The 27,525-nt window shown below is 41.2% G+C and overlaps 1 protein-coding gene across 1 annotated transcript in view; it reads right to left on the reverse strand.

Moving 5' to 3' along the window:
• Positions 1 to 27,525, reverse strand: part of PSME4 (proteasome activator subunit 4) — a 107,511-nt gene that overhangs the window by 73,646 nt on the left and 6,340 nt on the right. The window contains exons 2-5 of the mRNA XM_054986549.1: positions 15,128 to 15,268; positions 13,707 to 13,823; positions 4,543 to 4,587; positions 2,779 to 2,928 (exon numbers count right to left, since the gene is read on the reverse strand). Coding sequence (XP_054842524.1) covers positions 2,779 to 2,928; positions 4,543 to 4,587; positions 13,707 to 13,823; positions 15,128 to 15,268 — 453 coding nt within the window. The remainder of the gene's footprint in view (positions 1 to 2,778; positions 2,929 to 4,542; positions 4,588 to 13,706; positions 13,824 to 15,127; positions 15,269 to 27,525) is intronic.

Below are 27,525 nucleotides of genomic sequence, written 5' to 3' on the forward strand. Positions count from 1 at the left end.
CTAGAGTAGATCATTACAATGTGTTGTACGTGGGGCTGCCCTTGAAGATTCCCAGAAGCTACAGCTGGCTCAGGATGCGGTGGCCAGAATGCTAACTGGAGTGGGTCATAGGGACCATATCATTCCAGACTTGTTCCATCTATACTGGCTTCCAATTTGCTTCTGGGCCCAATTCAAGGCGCTGGTATTGAAATATACAGACCCATACAGCCTGGGGCCTTATGGAACACCTTCTATATGAATCTACCCACTCCGGCAATCTTTGGAGGCCTTGATTTTGGTGCCTCCGCCATCTGAGGCTAGATGTATGGCAACCTGAGAAAGGGGCTTCTCAGGCATGGCGCCAAAACTTTGGAACTCCCTCCCCAGGGAGATTAATCTATCTGCTCCTACTGCTATCCTCTGCCAGTGGGTAAAGACTTTTTTGCTTTGTTTGGTATACTCCCAATAACCGTTATTGGCCCTCCTCTCTATTCTTGGTGGTATTTGTGTTCAAATTTTATTGAATTATTTTTTAAAATGTTTAAATTTTACATGTCTTAAATTTAAATGGTTTTAAAATTTTAATGTTTGCCGCCTTGGGGCCCTATTTGGGTCAAAAGGTGCCATACAAACGTTTTAAATCAATCAATCAATAAAATATACCCTATCCAATAAGGATGTGAAATAAGGTGATAGCTCCAAAGTTACTTATAAATAAACAGTGCTCTAAAGTCAATGGCTAATTAAGGACAGCCTTGTCAGGATGCTTGCAACTGGTAAGAATTGCCTCCACTTAACTAAAAGTTGGTTCTCCTCTCCCAGAAGAACATGCAGGCTAGTAAAAATATTTGTGACCTTGGAACTGTTGTGGACCTAACAGCTGAATAAGGCCCTAAAAGAGAATGGCGAGAAGCTAATAGTACGGAGTTCTCTCTGTACAATTGTTCTATATCCTAGCACCATATACTTAGAACCAAGTTCTCACTGAGTGCAAAGGAGCTTGCTTGGAATCTTAGAAATTCCACAATAAAAGGCCATTACCGATATAAATACAGAAATTTAGATCCAGCCAACTTTTTCATTCAATCTCATCCAATTCCGCTCCTTACTGCAGTCCCCATCACACATGGTTTTTGTCCATGCAAGTCCTCCAGTCTCCAGGATAGCCTCTTATGATGACCGTAAGGATCCATCCTTCCCTTTTCACCAACAGAAAAGCTGGCTAGATCTAACCCAGAGCAAAACCCCAAGGACATCAGAAAGCACAAAGCCTGGTATGCTGAGATGTGCCTTATCGGCATTTGCTACCATAAGGATGAAAGAAAGCATTTATAAAGTTATGTGAGGAATTCCAGAAGGGGAGGTGTGTTCTGTGGACAGGCACTTGAATAAGTGTGGCTTAATATGACCTTGAAGTGATAAGACCCAAAAGAAACAGCACTACCGTATGAAGCAATGAGAACATTCAAAGACAATCTGGAAAAGCTTTAAGATATATATGCAGACCTCTCGTTTCACAAGGGCATCAAGTATGAAAGGCTAGCTTTCAAAATGTTTATTATGCTTGCTGTACAGCCAACTCAGTAAACTTTAACTGTGTTCAGTTTCTACATTAAAAACCATTTCTATCCACCAAGTGATTTGGTTTTCTTCTCTCATTGCCTTTTTGAAAAAGTGACTTTGTTAGTAAAGACTTTGGCTCTTGCACCATGCTTTATGCAAATGTTCATTCTTGATGGAAAAAGGTAATTGCTACTTCCCACACACCTAGACTCCCTCTTCTCCATGCAATTTTCTTTTGTTTGTTTCAGTGTATTTAATTATTTATTTATTTACTTTCCTCAATGGGGACTCAAACATGTATTCAACAAACTGTGAATTCTGTGAGAAGGAAGACAACTAAAATATGGTCATTTCTAATTCTAATTTCACAGTTTAGATAGACTGGCAATAGAGTGCAATGGTTAGCACATAATTCTAGCATTCATTTTTTAAAATTTAAAAAAATTTTAAAATATACAAAAGGCCAACATATTATATGTATTTTTAAAATATGCATGAAATTAATATTACTGTGCTAACAAGAGACATGTAACACTAATGGAGCCAGAGTTCAATGCCAAACTGTAATTTATCTAGATTCTAGACCATTCATATATGTCAGCAACATTAAGACGAACCTCATCAATCAAATCACTGCTACCTCCAAAATTCTGGATAAAGCACCTTCAGTTGCTCCCCTAAATCAGAAGAGTTGCCACAAAACAAAATGAGAAATCTACCAAACTGACTTTTTGGGATAAAGTGAGAACTGTGATACTGTTAGGGCAATGGGCCTTCTGCTGGTCTTTGAGCAAAAGGAATGCCCAGCCTCGTCTCCCTTGATGGTGTCAGGCACCAAAATCTGAATCAGATGCCAAGATATTGGAATGCTCAGTTTGTTTCTCTAAAACAATTCTGCATCTGAACTGCATCTCTATTGATTTGATGCAACTCTGTTCAGTATCAGTACTGCTGGTATCAGCATTACAGGAAGAATCAGGGCCAGGCAATGCAAGTTATATCCTAGAAGTTCATCTGCTTCCCACTCAAAGAATTACAACTTTAAAAATTAAAGTTATCCTATTAATTTTATGATAGCCAATTTGAGGAAATATCCTAATTTCAAGACAGAATTTCTCTCACAAATCAGGCTTAACTCAATACAAGTACTATACTAGCCACCAATTAACAAATGATAACTTTTCATACAAAGATCATTCCATGAAGAAATTTTAAAGTGCAACAGCAACTTACTTAAAGCCTTTGTGGTGAAGTTCTGGAGGCAGAGTGGTAGGAAGAAACAATTCAAAATAAGTGATGGCCTTCTGCATGGTAACATCAAAGGGACACATTAAAGGCCGCCATTCATCTAGCATCTCTGCCGTTGCATTTACTTGAAAATACCTAAAGGGAAGACGGACATGCTAACCCATATACAGAAAACACACTTCAATAACACAGAATTAACACAATACCATAAGGTATAGTGATTCACTTAAACGTTGTTTTAAAAATGCAGACAAAATTGCAAAAGTTATAGGTAATAATTTCCACTAAGCCTGACAAATAAATGGTACCTCCCTGTACAAAGGCAGAACATTCCAAAAAACAGAAGCCTGCTATATCCTAGCTGTGACTTTACATAATAACTAATAAATGCTTATTTATACTGCTTCTATATACTGCTCCTCTAGACAGATTCCTAGACAGATTCTAGACTCAGAGCAAAGAATAAAATCAGCATTATAATTATCTCCACAATACAGCTGGGGGGCTGGGCCAGAGAGGAGCGGCTTACCTGAAGGACACCCACGGAGCCCATGGCAGTAGTGCGATTCGAACCAGTAGAGTGCTGATTCATAACCAAACCACTTAACCACCATGTTACAGCATAAGTATGTGGCTGGTTAATGCTGAACAGTGATTACTATATCAATTTGATCCTGGAAGGCAATTCTGATATTCTTATGAAATTAGAAATAGCAATAAAGGAAGATGAGAGGGCTCGTTCTCTTATCCTGATCTGTTCAAACTTTGTCTACACTGTAAATACTGAATATTGGTAGGGGGATGGCAATTTACAATTAATATAATTTGCTCTACTGGAATAGGCTAAGCTTACACAATGCTCAAAGCATGTTTTGTATGGTAGATCCTAACTAGAGAGGACAGAGCAAAAAGATTCTCTCCTGGGCCAGCTGCAAAGGGACAAACAGGCTTATCGCCTCTCGCTTTGCTTTTCCCAGAGTCCACTCAAGGCAGTCTCGCAATCCATCCACAAAGCTGGCCTAGCCTCTAGGGATTTATGGCTCAAAAATCTTGCCCAGTTCAATCATCATCACCTGAGAAAAAAAGGCTATCTATAGTGAACTTAAAGCAGACCCACTGATTTAACTAGGACAAAAATTATCAAAATCAAAGAATAGATTTAAGATGCATGAAAAGTACAAGTTCTGAAATTACAGCCAAGTTCTTGCCATCTGTGTAGCTTTATATTAAAGTCTATTAAGGCAAAGCAGTAGGCATCTTAGGTTCTGGGCTATAAAATGATAAAATAATGGAGACTGAAGGGATTAGAAGATAACCAATCCCAGCCACCACTGACAAAAGAGATGGGAATAGTTCTCCAGGAAGAGCTAACTTTTTAAAAGCATGTTCACCGTAGCCAGCATATTTATAAACCACAAATCACTTCTATACAAAGCCTTCACTAATGTGTGATTATATGTTAAATTCTCAAAAATATATTTGTTCCATTTTGCTCTGTTCTCCTCTACCTGCTTTGAGAGTTTTATACATAACTGAAAGCTGCTGAAGCATATTGGATTGTGGCAGCTAGTTACAAGAGACTGAGCCCCATGAGCACACAACACAGGACTCTTTCCCCTTCCATAACTTTAGGGCTGCACTGTTGAACTGCAGTCAAATAACAAGTTTTTGTCCTCTGCAGTACAGCTCCCCAATTCACAGAAGGGAGTCACAAGAGCCAGGGCTTGCGAAATAGTAAGAAGTACTTACGGGCGACAGTTTTTCACAAGGGTTTTTAAAACGCTTTCTACAGAGCTGAAAGAAAAAAACAGGGAGTGGGGGTTAGAAATAAATTACATCACCTTATTTCCAGTTCTGCATATTAAGACAACTGCATGACTGTGCAAAAACTATGGTGATGTTGATGCAATTAGACAGCATCCATGTACATGCAGCAGTTAATTTTCCTTTGTTATACAAACCTCAATACAATGATTAAAACTAACTTGCTTGACTACAGATGTTCCTCTTTATTCTGCTCCGAGCATCCACTGGGTCACATACAGAAGCAAGCACCAGTTCAACTCCCCCCTTTTCAATCTATTCTGCACTATGCAACTACGCCCATTATCACCTTATTCAAATCTTTGAAATAAAAAAATACAAAGAAAAAAATCACACAAAAGCTCTGAGGTTAAAAAAAATGTATTTCACATGCCAACTTATTTTCAGTTCTTTTTCCTATTAATACTAATACCATAATTTCCATTTAGAGATATTTCTTAGTTAAAAGAAAACAAGAGAGAGAATTGTCCTCCCTGTGTGCCACCTTTTCCAACACTCCTAATTCATTAATTTCTCTGATCTGTTACCAGGAACACATGTATCCCATGGGAGTCTGTAGTTAATCGTTTTTCAAAAAGCAAAACTCTCTTAATTTAAGGAAAGATCTAAGATACTTATAGATTAATTCATGATTCTACAAATATAGAACCCTATATCAAAGATGCCAGTTTTACTTTTCTTGTCATGTGAGTCATACAGACATTGTACAGTTGGACATTTTGTGCTCGCTTACTACTTAAGACTCCACACAGCTCCCTTTCCTGCTTGCACTTTCAGCTGGCATTTTACAAGTGGCATCATTCGCTGCTATGGATGAGCTGTGAAGTTCCCAGTCTGAATGTTATTCTAGACACAAATTTATTCAGGTGGCCATAGGGCAAGCTGCCTTCCAACCTCAGCACAACTCCTAATACTATTGGCCTATCATATGGGTACTGGAACACAATTAAAATTTCATATTCACAGCAGAGGAGCAGTGCATGTATTGTTTTTAAAGCAGCACTGTGAGGACAGGTGAGGATGGCATGGCTGCTCTCCATACCAGCACCACTGACTCTTACAGCAGGCTGACAGTGACATGGGAAGTAATCTGTCATCATTTTAGGTTAATAGAAACCAAAGAGTTGCATTCAAAGTTCCAATAATGCTTGCTGCAAGATAGAAATTGGAGTGCATTGAGAGACTGTGCATCCTACTTTTTTACCAGTAAAATCCTACTGAATGACAGGTCATTTTGAAGACAAAGTATCTTAAACTAAACCAAGTTGATTACCCTCATTGTAAAAGGGAGAGGGGCAATAAAAAGAGGAGGGACTAACTGGCAGTCCAAGGGATAACTGGTTAATGTGTTCAGCAAGGGTTTGGGGAGAGGGCAGAGAAACAGAGCACTGTAAAGCACATACCTTAGTGTTGAGCTATTAAGGCTATCAGTCATTCGGATTCGGTTTCGCTTTCTCAGCCATGCCGGACGCTCCTCTCGGCAGGTCCAGGAGGAAGCGACCGGGCACCCTGACCGGGCGGCTGATCTGCAAGGATTAGCCCCCAGGACTCCCAGTCAGGGAGGCAGGGTCCGGGACGCTGCGGGAAGAACCTCCCGGAATCAATGCGGGGGGGGGGAATTGCCCGTTTGTCCCTATGGAGGCCGGCAGACGTGCGCGGCGCCTTGAGTGCCGCCGGGCAACGAGAAACGGCAAATAAAAGAAACAGGCGGAAGCCTGTAAACAAGCGAATCCCTTCTGTTCTACAAGCGCTTGTGAAGGAGAGGTTGATCTGAAGAAGACTCGCTCTTCCCCTTCGGTGAGTTCCAGGATTTGGCTGGCGCCCCCCCCCCCCAAATGGCAGCAAAGAAGCAAAGTCCCGCTCTCGGTAAGTCAATCTCGGGTACCTTGCAGAAGGGAGAGTCGCTCGAAGAGTTGGTGCGCAGGGCGGTGGTGGAAGCCATAAAACCCTTTGTTGACAAGCTGAACGAAACTGATCAAAGGGTGGGCTCAATTGAAAGCGAAGTGAAAACCATTAAGGAAGTAGCGGGGGGGGCAGAGAAGTCTGCTCTGGAAAGTGCGTCACTTGTGAAGGCTACGAAAAAAGAGCTGAAGTTGGTGGAGAACCAGCTGATCGGGCTACAGGTGGAACGAACGCAGACAATTTTGCGTCTCCAAAATGTGAAAGAGGAGGAAAATGAGGATCTGTGGGATTTGGTCTCGGAACTACTGGCGACACCCGCGAGGACAACTAAAGAAGAGGTTAAAAGCGCCATTTTGGAGGTCCGTCGGGCTTCTTCAAAATATGCAACAAAGCGACAGCTGCCTCGCGAGATCATTATTGACTTTTCATTTAAAAAGATTCGGGACAGTATCCTATATAACTCATACAATGCAGATTTGGACTTTATGGGTCTTAAAGTCAAGATTTTAAAGGACGTTCCATTTCTAGTCCGGAAAAGATGTTTTAAGTACAAAAAGTTCGCAGCTCTTCTGAGGGACCATGGAATAAAGTATAAATGGTTACTTCCGGAAGGAATATGGTTTAGACATAAAGATCAAGCCCATAAGATACTATCAGAAGATCAACTAAAGGATTTTGAGGATAAAAACCCGGAATTCCAGTGTACCAAGAACGAAGAAAAGGAGAAGCCTGGGGGGGGGGGGAGGAGAGCACCTCAGCTGCGGCTGCACAGAGAGAATTGCGTCCGGGACCCAGAAGGGGGAGGAAAGTTTAATTAGAATTTGAAATGTGTAATCTGTATGATTAACCACCCCATCATCATTTTATTGAGCTATTTTTTTTCTATTATGGCAGTATGAAGGGAAAACATTGAAGTGTAGTGTTGAATGTAGTTTATCCTTCCCTTTATGTCCCCTTTTCCCCGCCCCTTCCCTTTCTCTTCATCCTTTCCCTTTCCTTGTGATAGTCTTGTGTAGCGTTATTGTAGTGTTGTGTAGTATACTGAAAAATAAAAAATTTTTTTAAAAAAAGGCTATCAGTCATTCACTGCATGAATGGAATACCCTCTAATTATACTAATCCACACTGCTCATGAGTACAGAATGAAGTGATGCTATATCAGAAAAGCAATCCAGCTACACCTTGGGAACTAGGCCGCCAACCTCCCTCATAATCACAATTGAGCTCCAGATTCTAGATATCAGTTCATCCTCTGGAGGAAACGGCAGCTTCAGAGGGTGGACTCTACGGTATCACATCTCACTGAGTTCATTCCTGAACACAAAATCTACTACCAAATCTCCAGGAATTTCCCAACCCAAGATTCTTTCACATGCTCAATTTACCATGGGTTTCTGGGTATTTGGCCCGCAAGGATCAGATCTAGTTTGAGCTTCTGTAATTCTCTACCTGAGGGAACCAAACCAAAAGGTGTCAGGGATTTCCCCCCTGCACTAAGAAAAATGCCTCATTCATGGTTCGAGCTTTCTGGGGGATGTCAACAACATTAGCGTTTTCATCAGTGTAGGCATTTCCTTTTTTGTTTTGTATTTTTGTATATGTGTTATAATGTTAGGATGTTAGAGGGGGTTATGCTGATGAGATATTTCAAAATTTTACTGCCCATATATCCAGTTTCGTGGTTGGACAATTCCAATCACGTGTTCATATTGAGACTATCAGAAATGACTGAGTGACAACACAAGAGAATCACACATGCCCCATAAATGCCATATTTATAATCATATGAGAAACCAAAGTTAAGGAATGGACAGAGTACTGTATATACATAGTACAAAGCACTGATTTTCGTGGAAGTTAATTTTAATCTGAATAACTTTTTTTTTAGATGAACATAAAAATGGGAAGAAATTGTTTGCAATGAAACATGATAACATTATTGTTATAGAATTAAAAAAGGCATTAGAAAAAAATGGAAAACAAAACAGGAAAACAGAGATTAATGTACATAATGTAGTCTTCCACAGCTTGGTGAGCACACTTTGGCAAATTACTTTATACTGCTGAGGTTAGCATGCATACATTACACATAACGATATTCACTTTGTTTTCCCAATAACAAAAGCTGAAGGGGAAGAGTGGGGAGGGGGAAGAGGGAGTGGTTAGTCATTCATGTTTAGCCAGTCAGCATCCAGAGAAACAAAGGGGAAAGGCTGGGCCAGGGTTTGCACCAAGAAAAAATGCTGCACATCAACAACAAAAAAAAATCTTAACTCCCATTTTTTCAAAAAGGCAGGGTTTGCACAAAAAACAGAAGTGGGGGGACTGATTCTATAGCAGATGCAACTTTTTACTGTGTGGAACTCAGAAGTGTAAAGAAAACAATTTGAACACTGACCATTGTAGTTTGACTGTGGAATACCCTATCAACCCTACATAGAATTCCCACCATTCAGTACAGAATATTAAAGCAACTTTGTGCCCAGTGGGGCATGAGGCCAGGACTCAGGAAACTTGCATTGACATCCTGAATAATTCAGTTTTGCATCGTTTGTGGAAAGCCAGGAGAGTGGGAGCTTTCCTGTCCTCCTCAGGCAGGCCATTCCATAAGGTGGAAGCTACCACTGAGAAAGCACATGTACGGGCAGCTGTTAACTTTGCCCAACTGTAGGCCGGTATCTGCAGAAGGCCTTGTTCAGATGAGAAAAGTTGTTGTAGCAGAACATAGGGAGAGAGATATGAGGGGGCATTGCCATGAAGGGCTTTCTATGTGATAGATGAAGGATAGTAAGTGAAGGAGCTTCCACGGCAGAAAGGAATCCAGCTGGAGGGAAGGATTCTTCCTTCAACAAAAGATTCCTCACTTACTGAAAGGAAACCATTAGATCCAGCCCCATATAAATACTATGTGTATTATATTGATGGGGGGAATCAAACAATGGAGAAAGTGTTCTTCTCAGGGCAGTGCTCCAAGCATTAAGAATTTCTATCCCTTAAATTTTCAGTCTCATCTTCTACTGATAGCATACTAGTCACCCTCCCTTCTCTTTCCTTGGTACAAAAAGCTAGTAACAGTTAGCTAACAGTTCTATGATGTGGAGACATAAAAAAGGAGTACAAGTTACAGAAAAAAATATTACAGAAGTGGATGATGAGGCAATCCCTCAAAAGGATTTGATAAGAACAGATCTAAAAACATTTAAGACAAATGATAAAAGCTGGGTTCCAGCTGCATCATTAGACAACAAAAACATGAAAGGGTTACTGAACTAGTATAGGAAAAGTACAGAGATGCCGAGTGAATCATTCCATCTGTCTTCACTGTGAAAGATGATGGGCAGGTGCTTGAACCACTTTCAGGGAAGGATAGCTGAAGAACTAAATCAAACTTGACAAGAGATGAAAGTACAGGGCCGATTTACAAATTAAAAATTAGCAGGTCATTTAGAAAAAAAGAGATGAAATATTTCGTCTTCTAACAAAAATATGTTACTCATCACTAGAATGAGTCTGATTAACAGAGAATCAGAAGGTAGCCAGCACAATGCCAATTTTTAAAATAGGAGCTAGAGGAGAATCGGGAAATTACTGGCCTAGTAAGCTTATCTATAGTCTAGCTCCAAAGTAGGCAAATTAGTAAGAAGATAGTAGATTCAAAGTATAAAATGATTTATGTTGGGTAAATCAAAAATCATAATTTCACATTAATGCTTTGGTGGGGGGTGGAACTGGCCATGATTATCCAAGGAAGAGATCCTGGGATTATGGTGGAAAGCTCACTGAAAAAAAATTAGCTCAGTGAACACAACAAAAATGGCAACTACTAGGAAAGTGACAAAACAGAAAAAAGTAAACACCCTAATGAGTACAAAAATTATTATACAGGTGCAACTGGAATAGTGTGCACAGTCGCTCAATCTCAAAAATGATACTGCAGAGCTAAAAAAGATGGCAAAAGGACAACCAAAATTATCAAGTAGTTGGAAAACCTCTTCTGCAAGGAAAGTTTAAAGCATTTGGGGTTTTATACCTAAAAACATTAAAGACACAACTAGCCTAGATAGTGGAAGGTCCTTAATTTGATCTCCTGTGGGGGGTTTTTGAAAAGCTAATAGAATGGGCATTTACTATACTATTTTTCTAATTTAATTCCCAGGCTTCACCCAAAAATTATTATTTGACCTGCAAAGGTGCCATACACAGGTGCCATAGAGATGTCTGTATGTGTTCCTATGTGGGACAAAGAACAGCTCCATGTGAAAGAGTTTTTAAAAACCCTCCCACAGTTACATATTCACTATTCAATCCCCCCGTCCCCTTTCAACTATTAGCCAACTGTTGGATGTCTGATAATAAATCTCATGCCATTTCAACTAGCCATGCTCAAAAAGGCAGGAGGGGAAAGAGGCAGACGCTTATAAAATTATATGCGAGGTGAAAAAAGCAGAGAGAAATATCTCAGACATAATGCTAGTTTTTGGTTCACCCAACAAAATTGTGCTGAACCTACTACCAGACAAAAGAAAACAAGTCTTCATATAAAGAGAAACCACTTCTATAGAATGTGCTCACAAATGAAGAAAAGGCATAATCATGGCTGTAACCCACGATGTCTAAATGGGATCTCCAGGTTCAGAGGGACATGAATTGTTGAGGGACAACCAGGAGAAGCTGCTGCCTTCATGCCCTGCGTGTGGGCTTCCTGGGAGCATCAAGATGGCCACAGTTAGGAACAGGATGTTGGACTAGACAGACCCTTGGTCTAATCCTGTTGAGCTGCTCATATCATTTTTTAAAATATAGCTTATTTAAAAATATTTCCCAGTGTTGGTGAGACATTCTGTTGTTGAAAATGTCTCATCTTTTAGAAGTACAAATTCTAAATATGTCAAGCATGTTGAGCTATCATTTTCTGCTACGAACCGTGTCAAAGACTCTGTTATTTTTCAATAATCTAGTTACTAAAGTCTTCTCTAAAGTAGAAAATCCTTCGAAAAAAGTTTATTGAAAATGTTCTGGATGTTAAAAGCAAGAGACATTACCAGCTATAAAACTTTTCAATCAGGGCAAGTTATTTACGTATATTCTGAATCTCCTCAAACAAATTGAAAACATTTAGTTTTCTGTGTTACTCATTTTCTTTAGCCAGTGTACTAAAACCTATAGAAAGTTAAATTCATGCATTTTTAAAGCTTTGTGCAAATTATTATGCCTAATAATTAAACATCACATTCTCTTTAACTACTTTTAATAATATGCTTGCTGGTTAACATAAATTAACTGATAGCCATGTTTTCCAGCCACTCCACACGCAATATATTGCTTCACACTTAGAGGGGTTTAAATACAGTGCGACATTCCCATAAACAGTGGTGTAATGTTAACATTGGTCTTTTTCAGTCTCATTTGCAGAAATGTTACATGTATGTGACAAGTGTTACAGCTGAACAGAACATGCAAAAAGATAACACATCGGCCAGAGCTAAACAAAAAGAAGTCCTTACCACCTATGTAAAACATTAAGCACAAATGTTTTAGGTGAAGACAAGCCTGGTCGACATGAACTGAACATAAACAAAAAAGATTTGGAAAAAAAATTAAAAATTATAGAAATGTAAACAGAATCAAAGAATACAAAGAATACAAAGGAAATGACGCCATTTCCCCCCATTTTAAAATCAACCTTTTCAATCCAACACAGTTGAAATAAATTGTTTAAACAATGTTGCCAAAACACCATATGAGAAAAAGTCGCACTGCACCATTTTCGAATCTAGCCAGTCTTAACAACCACAAGTATAGCTTTGGGATGTATTCGTCTCCCTCAGGCCTCTTTCAAACTTTAACTCTATTTTACCTGTGGCATTTTGAAAATGATCTGCACTGGGCATTTAATAAAATGGAGTATACTTGAGCCACTTTCCATCAACCTGCAGAACTTCAAATATTCAGAATGGCTTTGAATATGTGTATGTTGAGAAGCAACTCCACCCGTGTTTCAGCTGCATGCGATATTACATGGGAGTTTAAAGGGCAGCAGTCCCCCATGGCAAAAAGATTATGGCCTAACTAATTAGACTGAGGAGGGGACATAGCTCAGAAGTACAGCTCGCTACTTTGACACTGAAATGTTCAAGATATGATTACTAGTATCCTCCTTTTGACACATCTCAGTTAGCAAGGCAAACAAAACCCTTGATCTTGTGAACCTTTACCTTGAAAATGCCAAGTATTGAATGGGGATTCTTTTGTATGCAAAATTCATGCTCTCCTATTGAGCTATGAAAGCATCCCTATAATCTGAGGAAGAACAAGGGTCCCAGGGTAGCGTTACAGGGTACAAGATACAGCAAACTTGCTGAAGTTAAGCAGCTCTGGTCAGCACCCTGAAGGGACATTTCTTGGGAATTCTTTGTAAGCCTCTGCAAGTTCCATGACGGAAGAAAGGCAGGAGAGAAATGCAAAAAAGTCCATCAATCTTCTCCCTGGAGAACTGATATAATTAACTTGGTAACAAATCAGAGCATGGCTTATCTAATCCAGTACAGTCTGTTTTGACTGGCAACAGTTCAAGGCCTGAGGCAGAGGTCTTTCCCTTTAATAGGAGATGCCCGGGATTGGATCTGGAACATTATGCATGCAAAGCACATGCTCTACCACTCAGCTATCGTTCCTCTCCAAAATAGCACTTGCAACCAGAAGTTGGTGGGGCTGTGCTGTTAGCTTCTTGCAAATGGTCAGTTTTCCATTCCCAGCTTGCAAGCACCAAGTAGTAATTTTCAAGAACTCAGACTAGATAGATTAATCATCTAATGAACCATAATCATGTCACCTATTCATGTCCCGTAAACCGGGAAAGCAGATGAGTAATTAAAAAAATGGAGAACATTCACTGTAAAAAGACAAGTGAAATAATCTTAACCTTGTTATTCTTGGTCCAAATGACCAGAGAAACATGTTATTTGATAAGCAGCACGTTCTAATTAGAGCAATTTGAAAGTCTGAGCAGGCAAAGTAATATTTATTGGATCAACTAATTTAAGTTTTCAAAGCTGACTGTCAGCAGTTTTGACTTAAATTTTGCTTAGTTTTAGGGGCCAACACTGCATTATCTCTGTCAATATCCCAAAGACCAAAAGGGACAATGGACTGTATTTTGTATCCTTTCAAGAACTCAAAAAACTTACTTTGGAAACCAATTCAACCCAAGATGTTCTGTCTTCGAGTACAATATCCTCTCCAACATTTCATAAAGAGGTCTCCATGGTAACTCTAAGTCATCCCTTGAAAGGAGTTCTTTCTTCCTAAATTAAAAAGAAAAGTTTAACTATTACTCATACTTGCAAGTGCCATTCATAACCAGGGAGAAAAAACAACATGGCTGCATCTCCTGCTTAGTCATCGCTTCTTTCACACATTCTGACAGCTTAAAACATGCCAAGGAAACCTCTCATGCTTTGTCTTAGGAAATGTAAAGCATTCAAGTTTTCACTTTGCAAAGTTGAAGCCATGTTTAAAAACTATTGATAGATACAGATGTAATTCTATCACACCTACACTAACTGTGGTTAATATTAAACAGGGTTCCCCCCCACCAAAAAACCCCCAGGATTTGAAAGCAAACTAGCAAAATCCTGGTTAAGTGGCACATAGCTAAGAGCAAACAGGATCTATACCGATGTAAGAGTTTAACCATGTCATGATTCGCAGGGGAAAGCAAAAAAACTTTCAGAGGAGGACAGTGAAATTGCAGAGCCCATTATCAATCTCTTGACAGTGGCTGAGAGACTGCCACCATTACATCTACGCTGGCCATTTGCATAGACTCTCACACAGCAAGCTGCTTTCTTACCTTCAGTTTTCAAGCCAATTTATATTCAGAAGTGGCAAGCATATTGTTCACCACTGATGAGCATATTGTTTAACCTGGCAAGTGCATTTATAGCAAGCAAAAAATGAGTGATGGGTGTGAGTTTGCCTCCAATATGGCAATGGACTTCTGCGGCTTTCAAGTACCTCCAGAACCCAACACAAATTCAGGTACAAGCTCTCCCACCTTTAAACCAGGCTCAGAAGAAGGATGAGGAGGCTCATCCCTGCAATCATGCTACACTGTGGAGACTTTTCATTGCTTCCAGGTGCTTCAAAATCCAGCATTATGTCACCTCAGAACCCCTAAAGAGTCCAAATGTCCTATGAAGCCACAAGACACGGGAAAGTGGCAAGAGAAAACCACCGGCCACAGTCAAAGGCCAAGTAACTAACAACACAGAAGAATCCATCTTAAATCAATGCACATGCCCTTGCTAAAAAGGAAGATAGCCCTACAGAACTAGGCAACCCAGTCTCAGGGCAAGCTTCCTGAACTCATTCGTATTCCAGGCCATTATAGAATGGGGAATGCTTGTGAAAGGTTGACAAACAGCACAGAATTCTTAACTGGCTCTCGAACAGTGACATCAGAGAGAAGAGAGAGAGCAGTAGCGGTAACCACCACAAGTTCTGCCTGGCTATCAAGGCCAAACAAAATTGTAGACCACTCCCCCACCCAGTAACTCTTCACTTCAACATAACCTACTTCTATGACATAAGGACGATGATATCTTACTTTAGCAGATTTATCAAGAGGCGAGCAAATCCTTGCATCATGCTGATCTCCAGCTTTGGAATTGTTACTAACTCATACAAAAGCTTGATGAAAAGAACATGATCTTCTTTGCTAAACTTTCTCCCAAAGAGCCGCAGATACCTAAAAGAAAATAAAACAAGAATATAAATGTATTGTACACATTCATTCAGAAACTCAGATTGGGCTAGCTTATTCAGTGTGAACCACTACAGAAAGAAATAAGCCAACCAAAGCTTTTTTCCAATCAATTATTTTGATAAGAAACAAGAATAAAGACAAGATCTCTGAAACAGATATTTGAAAATATACATCAGGGTATCCCATGTTCCTGAATTAAAACCTGGGACAGTGCTGCTTGTTTATCATTGCCTTGATAAAGGAGAAATATAGGTACTTGTTAGGCATTATTTACTGGGGAGAAAACTCAGTTCATTTAAAGTCTTGACTCTCTTGAGCACTCTACTCAGGTCCCCTGCTTCAAGGGAACAGAGCCCTTCAAGGGCTCTGTATGTCTGAAAAGATTTCCTTGACCAGGGATCTATCCCTGGATTGAAAGAGGGATTCAAATCAAGAGAAATCCTGCATTCAGATCAACATACTGGTACTGTTCATAAGCTAAGAAAATGAACTGTGAACTGGAGGATCTCAAGTTCAAATGTCAGATCACCTCTGCCATAAACTCATTAAATGGTCTTAGTCACAGCATTATCTCTTAGCCACAGTCTCCCATCTGCAAGACAGTATTACTGATACTTATCCAACCACACAGTTCTTCCAGTGGAACAGCATTTCCATTTATGAAAAAGGAGTCAACAACTTCTGCCAATTCCCTCTTCCCACTGCAGACTCCCACTTTTCCCCCACACTGTTCCCGAGGGCTTGCTGCACTGCAAGAACAGAATTTCATGGGATTCAGAGGCTGCAGTAGGAGGGGTAAAGCAGGAAGGCCCTCCACTGAAAAGGCTGTGGATATTGAACGCACACCTTAATGTGGTGAGGGGGTTTGAGCATGTCAGTGAAGCAATAGCATCAGGAGTCTGGATTATGTCAAGAGGCTAAATTTCTAGCAGAGTCATTCAAGTAGGAATGGTCAAAGCTGAGTCACTAGACATCCATCCCCTTCAGGAATCAACGGTCACATCAGCAGAAGAGCATTGACAGTTCCAGCGGTGATGGGGGTGGAGGAATCCTTCAAGTGCAACTACTGAGCAGCAGTAGCCGAGGGTGTTACTAGCAGAGGATCTTTCACAGACAATGACACTGACATTTCAGCTAACCCTGGTTAGTACTGTGCAGAAGAAGGCAATGATAAACCATTTCTGATCATCTGATATCTCAAAAACCCTACGATAAGACAACCCAAAATGAAAGTAGATGTAATGCTGGAAGATAGGACCTCCAGGTTGGGAAAGTACTCAGTTAGCTACTGGGGAAGTGCAGAAGACAAGTACGAATAGCATTGTTCTTAATGACGCAACAGGATTAAAGCTGAAAGGACATTCAGTTGCTGATGTGAATAGATGCAAAGGGAAAGTCAAAAGGCATATGACACATACTATGGTATTCCGTGTTACTGTGTATGACAGAAAGAAAATTGATTCATTCGAAATGTAGTGTTGGAGAAGAGTATTATGAATACCATGGACAGCCAAAAAGAAAAATGAAATCTAGAAGCACATGTCACATCATGAGAGAACAAGACTCACTGGAAAAAACAATAATGCTAGGAAAAGCTGAAGGCAGAAAGAAAAGAGGAAAATGAGATGGATTGACTCAATAAAGAAAGCCACACCTTCAGTTTGCTAGACCTGAGCAAGACTGTTAATGATAGCGCACTTTGAATGGCATTAATTCATAGGGTAGCCATAAGTTGGAAGGGACTTGATGCCACATAACACACATTACAGCGCTCCCAGAAGAATAATTAACATAATGTAAGTAAAGCATTCTGAACACAAAATGCTCAGTAGTACAAGTTCAGTTCCCTTCCTAATTTTAATGTTTCATAAGCAGGTAGGGCTGGATGCCCCTTACTCATTGAACCTATATTGTTCATGGGTTTATCTAGCTCTATTCAATTCATTCTCAGCATGCACAAACATCAGATACCTGCCTATGAACCATACAACCCCACAAGTTGATCTTTCTTCCCAGGGAATAATGCCTGATCAAATCTACTTCTGCCTATGTTCTCTATTGCATACTAATATCCAGTTTGTGATAAATCTGCTAACACAAATGTGCCCCCCCAAACAAAAAAAACACACACACAGCAAAAGGCTACTGCATTCTGTCAGTGATCTTTGCAGGCACCTCTGTCAGGCATGCACAGTATTCTCCCCAGGGAACATTTCATGGAAAGTATTTTGCACTGGCATAATCAGAAACATTCCACAGGCATTCTTCAGAGTAATTTCAACAGCCAGGGAGATACCCTTGGCAGGTCAGCTAATGCTGACACCAGGAAAACGAGGGTAGAGACTAACCTTTATAGAAAAGGAAATTGTTTCTTCTGCTTTATAACAAACATTCAGTTACATCAGAATAGCTGTATTATATCAGCATCAAGACAAAGTATGCAGGTGAGGCAATAAGAGTTGCATTTACAGCCATGACAATCAAAGAGAGATGTTTTATTTATTTTTTAAAAATGTGTGTCCTGCATTATATCTTCTAACTCAAGGTGGCTAACTAAGTAGCAACAGCTTTATGATAAATTAGTGTATATTGTTGCTCCGTGTTGATGTAATGCTGTAGTTAAAAAAGGGCTATTTGGAAGGATGAAATATAGTAACCAAGATCCAAGGAGTAATGCCAGTGACACTACACAGATAGCTGAAGTGACCTGTGCTGACTATCCTGTTTCATAAGAGAATGCAGATCATTAAAAGAGGATGGCATGCAATAAGAACAGCAGAGAATGAATGTAACAGTCAATAGAAAAGGTGGAGGAACTGCATTTGCCTTCGATGCAAATCACCCACAGAAACCAGAAAATCAATTAAAATATAGGAATAGCTGGAGTAATCCCATCCAAGACCAAACGAGAAGGCAAAATTATGCCACTGAAAGTTAACCGTACATTGATACTGCATTTGTGAGTTCTTCAGCTTGGCAAACAAAGCAATACATTATCACAAGCTCTGTTCAATTCATTCTCAGCATGCACAAGCGTCAGATGTCTACCTAGGAACCCTACATTATCCCTTCACTGGTAACTGGTGCAGACATACAACTTAATTGGGTTTTAGCGATTAAGCAACCCTGCCATCCCCACATGGGTCTCAATGAAACAGCCAACAACCACCTGCCCCATTTTAAAAGGTGGTCAATCCACTTTAGAGGTCTGTTTTCATCAAAGAAAGCCTGAAGCTGAATGACAACAACTTGCCCCCAAAAGGGAGGGGGATACTTTCAAATGGCCAAAATTAATCAAAAGCTTGAGGATCCAGGAAAGGTTTCTTCCCCCCACCCCCAGAGAAGGCTTCTTAAGGAGGGGCCTCAAGACAGAACTATCTATTCCTTCAATGAAGCATTTACAACCCCAGTACCCAGCCAGGCAGTCTCCTCTGGCTAACGACTAAACGCTACAACAGGCAGGATCATAAAGCACTAAGATACCTCCCATCAGCACCCTGTCATACTCTCAGGCTGCAACAACTAAACTTCATCCCAAAAAAACCTATGATAATACTGTGCTCTGAAGATGTTCTAAAACCGATCTACTATGATCCTGGAGTTTAAGACACTGCAGATGTGCTTTGCAAAAAGATTACAGTAGGCTGTGGAATGCCCTGGATTAACATCATCGAAGTTAAATGAAATATTCTGATCACCAACTGGAGCAGCTCCATTGGACAGCTCTCTATAGATGCTGCGTTGGTGATGAAACATGTTTACATCATCACCACAAAACAGACACAAAAACTCTGTACAATAGTGGTGGGGAGTGCCCTCAAGTCATAGCATGACTTAAGGCAACCCTTGATGGGGATTTCATGGCAAGAGAGTTACAGAGGTGGTTTGCCATTGCCTGCCTCTGCAACCCTGGTCTTTGTTGGAGGTCTCCCATCCAATTACTAACCAAGTCTGACCCTGCTTAGTTTTTGAGATCTGACGAGATCAGGCTCACCTGGGCTATCCAGTTCAGGGTCTGTACAATAGGTTTAGTTATAATTTAAAATGAATTTTCCTCCATTTGTGCGCCAGTTTATTTATCTGTTGATGTACATCATTGACTCTCACTGTTTAATGAACTCAGGAACAATACGGGTTTGACAAGGCAACAATTAACATCTACTACCATAGTCAAGCCCAGATTCCATAGTGACAGGGACATTGATAGGAGCACCAGCCATGACAGTTGGTAACTCAGTGAGCTGTCAAGAACCCATCTGAATCTGTTTGCCACCATTTTGGTTGCCTACCCTATCCTTACAAAGGTTCTGAGTCTGCAAATCTAAACCTCCCCATGAAATGGTCAGGCCATGGCAAAGAAACCATAAAGCCTTATTCATTCCCATTCCATACTAAACTTGGCCAGCAGAGAAAAACAAAAGGACAGTATGACCTCCTTTGTGTGTAGAAAACCAAAGTATTATGGAACCACCACGTGGTTGTCAAGGCAGTCACAAATTACACAATTCAAAGGGAAACTGGCCTGAATGTTGAAGTCCCCCAGAATTAAGTCTCTTGTGGTTCGCTATCAATTCTAGTACTATCTCTAATACCGTAAGCAGGGAGAATGATAGGCAGTAAGCCGGGAAGTACACAAACAGAATTCTTGATCTGTCTCATGCTCCCAACACCAGGCACACTTGAAATTACTCTGACCTAGCACCTGGAGAGGAGAATGATGGAACGACAGGCCACAATAATTCCCCCTCTCCAATCTCTACTATCAATTTCTAGAAAGGAGACTATTTTTTCTTTTTAAAAATAAAACTTGTAAAGCAGCCAATGCTCTAAACCTCTTAGGTTTGCAATATACAATTGTGATTTGTGAGACAACAGAAGCTGACTTAGCAATTCTCTCAACCAGCAGGCATTCTTGAAGCCATGATTTTAAACACATCAGCGTTTATAGTTCAGGGAGAGCGGAGAGATGCACATAGCTTGTTTGCTGTATCATCAGTGTTAATACTCTTTCAAAGGTACTAATGCCACTGGAATAGTATTTTCTTTGTTCAAAATCTCTATTTTTTACTCAAGAAAGAAGGCCTGAAATTAAGTATACAGTAGAGAAGGGATCGAAATGCCACACAACTCTATATAGCACATGGAATCAGGAGCCAATGTTCATAAAATGTTACTACGTGCAAGCTGTAGGTTAACTGCAACCTTCCACATAATACTTCCCCTGAGGATCTCCACGCTGAGTAAGTTGTGCATCCTTGCACTAGGCATGAAACAGGAGTGTCAGTGTGCCAACATGCTGTCTGTTGCTGGTCCCTGGAGGCAGAGTTATTTGCTTCTCCTTCAGCTTGTCACACCAAAGGCTGAACTGGAGGAACAGGTCTGAGTGGTTTCCAAACACTATTTCAACATTCATTAACTTCAGGGTACGTTTCAGTTCTTGATTTCTTGCTAGAATTTCCTCTTTTTAAAATCATAAAATACACCTTCTTGAATAACTATTCTTAAACTTGCTCAGCTCCACCTGTACGGTGGTGCAGAAAGCTTTGATAATTGAAACTAAATTTCTCTTTTAAATACAGCTAGTTCTGCTATAAAGTGGTAGCTGTCTTCCTGAAGATTATTGCGATATACAAAGTCATGTTGTAACTGTGTAATTGTCCCTTAAGAAATAATAGGATAGGAGTAGGAGAGGTCATGCTTCCTCTCACCCAGCTGGTATGAAGTCTCGGACTGGAGTGCCATCAATACGCAGATGACACCCAGTTGTATTTGCTGATGTATGGCTGGCCCAACACTGCCCCAGATGCCATGGCTGGAGCCTTGCAGGCCATGACTGGATGGTCGAAACAGTGTCGGCTGAAATTGAATCCCACTAAGACGGAGGTCCTGAACTTGGGTCATGAGCTGTCAGGTTCAGGAATCCAGCTCCTGGCCTTCAATGGGGTGTTGCTTATGCCTGTCTCAACAATTAGGAGTCTGGGGGTGATTCTGGATACCTCCTTATCAATGAAAGCCCAGATCACTGCAGTTGCTAGATCTGCCTTTTCCTATCTGAATTAGGTCAAGCAGCTTGTCCCTTACCTTTCAACCACTGACCTAATGACAGCAATCCAAGCAATGGTCACTTCCAGATTAGACTACTGTAACTCACTCTGTGCAGGGTTTCCCTTGGGTTTCGTCCAGAATTGTAATAGGTCCAGAAAGTGGCTGCACGTGTCCTTACGAGGATGCTGTATGGGATGCCTACAGCACCTGTTTTGGTTCAACTGCACTGGCTCCATACGGAGTTCTGGATTAGGTTCAAGATTTTGTTTTTAACCTATAAAGCCCTTAACGGACTGGGACCAGCATATCTGAGGGACTGCCTCTCACCATACGCTCCCTGGAGGGTACTTAGATAGGCTGATAAAATACTACTGGTGGACCCTGACCCCAAGGATGCTTGCCTGATCTCGACCACGGCCAGGGTCTTTTCAGTCCTGGCACCCATCTGGTGGAACTCTCTGTCTGTGGAAACCAGGGCCCAGCAGGATTTATTATCCTTCCGTCAGGCCTGTAAAACAGATATGTTCCACTAGGCATATGGCTGAGATTGAAGCGTGCCATTCTCCTGTTGAGGGGGGGAACATAACCCCCTCCCCCCGGTCATCTGCCAACTCACTTAATGTGTATACCATCTCCCACCTCATGGGATGTATTGGGTTGGATTTGGCATATGGGCCACTGTGTAGAGTTGCTGCTTTCTTGAACTGAATTTTACGGCGCAGAAGGCAGAATCTGTTTTGTACCCACCTTGTGGTGTGTCACAAGGGAGTTTGAGCACAAACATTAAGTTTAGCTAAACGTATTGAGCTCCTTCAACCTTTCCTCATAGGACTTGGTCTCCAGACCCCTCACCATCTTCATTGCTTTCCTCCAGACACGTTCCAGCTTGTCTATATCCTTCTGAAATTGTGGTGCCCAAAACTGAACACAATACTCGAGGTGAGGTCTAACCAGAGCAGAGTGATACCATCGCTTCGCGTGATCTAGACACTACACTTCTGTTGACTGAAAACATAACTCCCCACCCCACCCCCTGCCATGGCATAGCTTAGGCTACTGAGTAAGTCTGCATCAACCACAATTCTCCCTAGCACAACATAAGCTTCAGACAGGACACCACAGCCCAGATGACAATCCCAAGTTACAGGCCGTGCGACCTCTCTTTCTCACCTCAAGGCAGACACACTTGGAACACACTCTGGGACTTTGCACAAGAAGCCAAAGAGAACAATAGAATCATAGTGTTTTTCTAACACTGCTGTGCCCAGAACCTTTACAGGTATAACATTCTAAGGACACAAACTCCAAAGGAGAGCCACTAGTTATCTAACTGGTTGATGTAAGGACAATGCACCTCACACAGATCAGCAAGGGAGGAAGATCTCTTGCCCCGAAGTGTAACTGCTGCAAATTTGTTTCAATGTCCCACTGTGCCTACTCTGTGTATTGCTCCAATATCCATTCCTGCCTCCCTTTCTCCCTCCCTGAATAACTGCTAGGAGTAAGAATGCATAGTGCAGGTAGAGGTAGATAGGCTGGCAAGAGAGCACCATGCTGTCAGCATCAGGTCATGTAAGTATAACTACCATCTCCTGCAAGCAGGGACACAAGGGGCACAACCAATTTTGGATGACTACCAGCTATCCCACTGTGCAGTACGTACTGCTCCATGGAGCACACCCAGAAGAACATATGGAAACAGTTCCAATACAGCACAAGACATGCAAACATGGTTGCAGGAAGGAAACCGAACCTTCACCTGCAAAGATCCCTAGAGAGCATTCATTACAGGGCTCCTACAGTTTACACTACACCCTCCTTGCATTGGAGCTTGTCCTGCTCCCTTTGTTTCCTCTCTTGTTGAGTTCCACATGTGGGTATCAACAGGCTAATTTGAATGGCTATGGCCATTCGGCATGCATATCGGCATATGCATATCGGCATGCAGCAATTGGTTGCCTCCATCACTGGCTGTCACAGCGGTGTTGTTAGCATGCAGTGTTCACTGGTGGGTTGCAGTAGGGTTAATATGGACACTGCTGCAATTATTGTGCTGTCAGCCCCTTGGAGTGAGATCTTTTCCGCTTATATTTACCCTCTGTTGAGCAGGCATAGGATACCATGTGGGCAATGTGCCAGGGTCTGCGGACGGTTTCCTTTTAGCATCACTGTGACCAGGAGACAGGTGCATTCTTTTTTCTACCCCATTTCCTTTTGCAAACAATAAGTAGCTGAAGCTACTAAAATGTTTCACCATGCAGAAATTTCTTTAGAGTGATTACCAGAAGTGATTCTGTCTTACATCTCATGAGCTGTAATGGTTACTGGGGTGTGGGGAAGGTATTATTTCTTTTAGTAACCCATTCCCATGACTCCTGCAAGTGAAAAGGGACTATTACTAAGTACCTTTTTGTAGTGTTTCAATTTCATGCCTGCACCAGCACAGTTATGCCACTTTGACACTGTACCCAAAGAGTACAGGTCACGTGTGCGCATTTAAATAAACCTTAGACATATTCCAGTTTCCAAATGGGAGGGAACAGAATGGGATGGAAGAATCATGACGTTAGGCAGGATGTTATGGCTATCAACAGGATTTACTTCTAAGATCACATACTTTGATTTGCCACCTAAATGGAATACCAGAATAAGAGGACACTTCCACTGAGTTTAAATGCAATGCCCATGTCTCGTGTTCACGTGCCCCCTCCTCCCCATCTCATGCTCAGATTCCCTTCCTTAATTTTCAGTTTCTGTTTCTAGACACACTGTAGCAAGCTATGGGTAGAAAAGTAAGGGAGGGAAAGAAATACAGCATAGGATGAGCAGAGATATAAAGGAGAAAAGTGCATGTGAACCCACAGCATGTTCTGAACCACCAAGCTAAGGTTTGCAGGATTAGGTGTCATGTATGCCAGCATACCTGCCTCAATTGTATTATGCATTTTGTACTGGTCAATGCTGTTTGCCAGAGTTATATGCTCTATTCTGTGTAGATCATCTGAGAGTGTCTTAACTGCTTATATTAATTGCAGGAGGGCCAGTGGGCCTCTCCGTGATCTGTTGAAAATATGTACTTTCACTTCTTCCAGAAAGTGTCCTTGGAGGAGAGCTGCTAGCAGCACACATTGTATCTTTTCCCAGAGACTGGGATATTTTGCTTTGTACTTCATGTAGTCTAAACTAATCTGTTCCCATGCAACCTATTTGGGGTTTCGTACCAGAATGTCAACGGACCCCAAAGGGTAGGAAGTTTACCTATAATTAGTTATGCCTTTGTCTGAATTGTCACTTCTGCCAATTGCCACCTTCAGGTGAACACCTGTACTGCATGGATCTCAATAAAGCTACTTCAACTGGAACACCTGAGTGTTAACTGTGGAAGGCTTGAGGGACCTAACTGCCAGGGACTGACACCAGGAAAGCTACCTCTGAACCAACTCACTGTGAAGTTATTACAAGCAGTTTGCTTTTTTTAAAAATGCTATTAACTAATTGAATAGCAAGAGTTCAAAAGGAGACCAGATGGATTATTAAAGACAGGAATGTCAACAGCTGCTGATATAAAATATACTGGGATAGCTGCAATAGTCCGAGTCAAGTAGTGCTAATTTTAGTATAGCAGAAGCTTTCACAGCTTACAGCCTAGTTATTATTAACTATATTTCTCTTTCTTTCAAGAACCTAAAGGTAACATACATAGTTCTCCCAAAAATCATTTTATCCTCAAAATAAGGTAAACGGAATCTGGATCTCATAGTCATTACACACACTGGCCTCTTCAGGTATCTCGTGGGGGAAGGTAGGAGGAACAGAACTTGAAGTACATTTGGGGAGAAATGGGACAAAAAATGTTAAGAAATGGAATCTGTCCTCTTTGTTTCCTCCAGCATCCATACCATTTGTAAAAAAAATTGTGAGAATTAGAAGACAGGCATAGACAGGCAAACGAAACTGCTATAAGCCACTCTGAGTCCGCTACAGAGTTTGTGATGGTAGGATGGCTCCAGGGACTCTTTTTAAAAAATTATCATCCTTACTAGTCTGACTTCAGTCTCAGTTCTGGTACAAAAATGTCCCTGAATGCCTTGGTTGATGGCAGAGGTTGATACAGAAAGTAGGAGTGGGGTCCTGTTGATTCTTTTAGACCACTCGGTGGCTTTGACTATCAGACTCTGATACCTTTCTGCACCATCCAGCAAGTTGGAGATTGGTGTTTATGTACATTTTCTCCAGTATTAACACTAAGGGAGGTTCCAAAAGCTGGTAGTAAAGGACTTCATCCAGCAGGAGCTGTCCTGTAGGGGCCTACAAAGTTTAATTTCATTCCCCATCCTTCTTACCATCTGCACAAAACCAATCAGGGGAGGAATGGAATGGAAATAACAGGACAGATCATTAACAGCTCTTTTTCTCCTTTTCATCACACCCAAGTATGCAGGTAGAAATTCTGAACCACTGTCTGAAGCTGAACAAACTGAAGCCAAATCTAGACAAGGCAGATATGGTGGTTTGCCTCTTCTGAATCAGGTTGCATTCCTCTCTGTACAGCTTAGCATATTCTTGAAGGCTTCAGTAGTATTAGCGGCCGAGTGTGAATTTTATCAGCTTCAGCTGACAAAGCACATGTGGCCACTTCTGAACAAGGCTGGCCTAGCTCTTGTTATACATGCCTTGATAAGGTTCAGGCTATATTAAAATGCACTCTGAGGGGCTGTCTTAAAGCCACAGGAAACACATTACACTGGTGCCAAATGAACTGCACTGACTTCAAAATAGTTCTAGGCACAATTTAAAGTGCTTCTAAAGCCCTTGTAGGGTTTGGATGGATATCCTCTCAGAGCCAAGCTACAAGTGATGCCTGACACAGGTTGGACACTTGTCAGCTTCTCTCAAATTTTGATGGGAAATGTAGGCATCCTGGTCTTGCAGCTTACAGAAGTGTACAGAGCGGCATTCTATGGGAGAGAGAACATGCGGTCGGGAGAGGAGTGCAGGCGTCGGGCTCTTGCCGGGCGCCCCCCTTCCCCTCCACTGTGTGTGTGTGTGTGTGTGTGTGGGGAAGGGGGGTTCTGTAAACTTTAATTAAATGGAGAGCCAAACTGTAAGACCAGGACGCCTACATTTCCCATCAAAACTTGAGGTAAGCTGACAAGTGTCCAACCTGTGTCAGGCATCACTTGTAGCTTGGCTCTCAGAGAATGCCCACTCCTGAACAAGTGTACCCCACTCCAAGTCACTAGATGAGGCCCTGGTTTGAGTGCCAGTTTTCTCTGAGAATAGACTGGCTGGCATTTAAAAACAGGCCCTTTTAAACAGTCACACCAACACTCTCTTCCCAGAAAGGACCCTCAGGCCCATTTGATTATGTTCTTCAAAAAAGGATGATGACGATGACGACGACGACGATATAAGTTTATTATGGTCAAAAGACCAGCCAGGTTAAATACAGATAAAAAGACGTTTTTTAAATATAGACAAAAGAGACAGTATTTAAATATTTAAGATGAATTAATACATAAAAGATAAGATGACAGACAGACAGACAGACAGACAGACAGACAGACAGACAGACAGACAGAGAATCCATAAAACTCACTTCACTAATTCATTTCCCAGCATTTAACATTTCCTTAGTCCTTGCAACTGCATAAGATACAGTTTTCTGGCTATCTTCTAAGAGGTATATCCAAAGAGTTTCAGGGCTGAAGTCAATATAATATTGTAATGGTTTAAATCTGGAAAGCAGTGGGATAATTATTTAAAGTCTTTCTTCTTGATAGCATTCACCGTGCAAGAGTATATGTGTAATAGACTCAACCACTTTATTTAAGCAGGGACAACAGTGCTGCTGCAAAGACAGATAAGAAAATCTCCCATGTAGAACTGCGGAGGGAAATGCATCGAATCGTGCTCTTGAAAGAGCCCATCTACATCTCTCATTTGTGATACAGTATGGAGATATGGTATAGCTCAGTCCTTTTTTAAAGCTCTATAACTTAGAAGGAGTATTGCCTCATCATTTTGGGACTCTATGTCAATTAATCTTTGAGTAATTAGAGCTTTTGCTTTGTTGAACCCCATGTCAAACAGGGCTTCTGGGTCCAGGCCAATCAGTTTAATTTTATCAGCTATCTTTGAGCACCATACAGGATAAGGGTTGGAAGCTAACAGCAAGGGAATCAAACCCTTCA

The sequence above is a fragment of the Eublepharis macularius genome, chromosome 1, assembly GCF_028583425.1.
Source record: "Eublepharis macularius isolate TG4126 chromosome 1, MPM_Emac_v1.0, whole genome shotgun sequence".
Taxonomy (NCBI): Eukaryota; Metazoa; Chordata; class Lepidosauria; order Squamata; family Eublepharidae; genus Eublepharis; species Eublepharis macularius.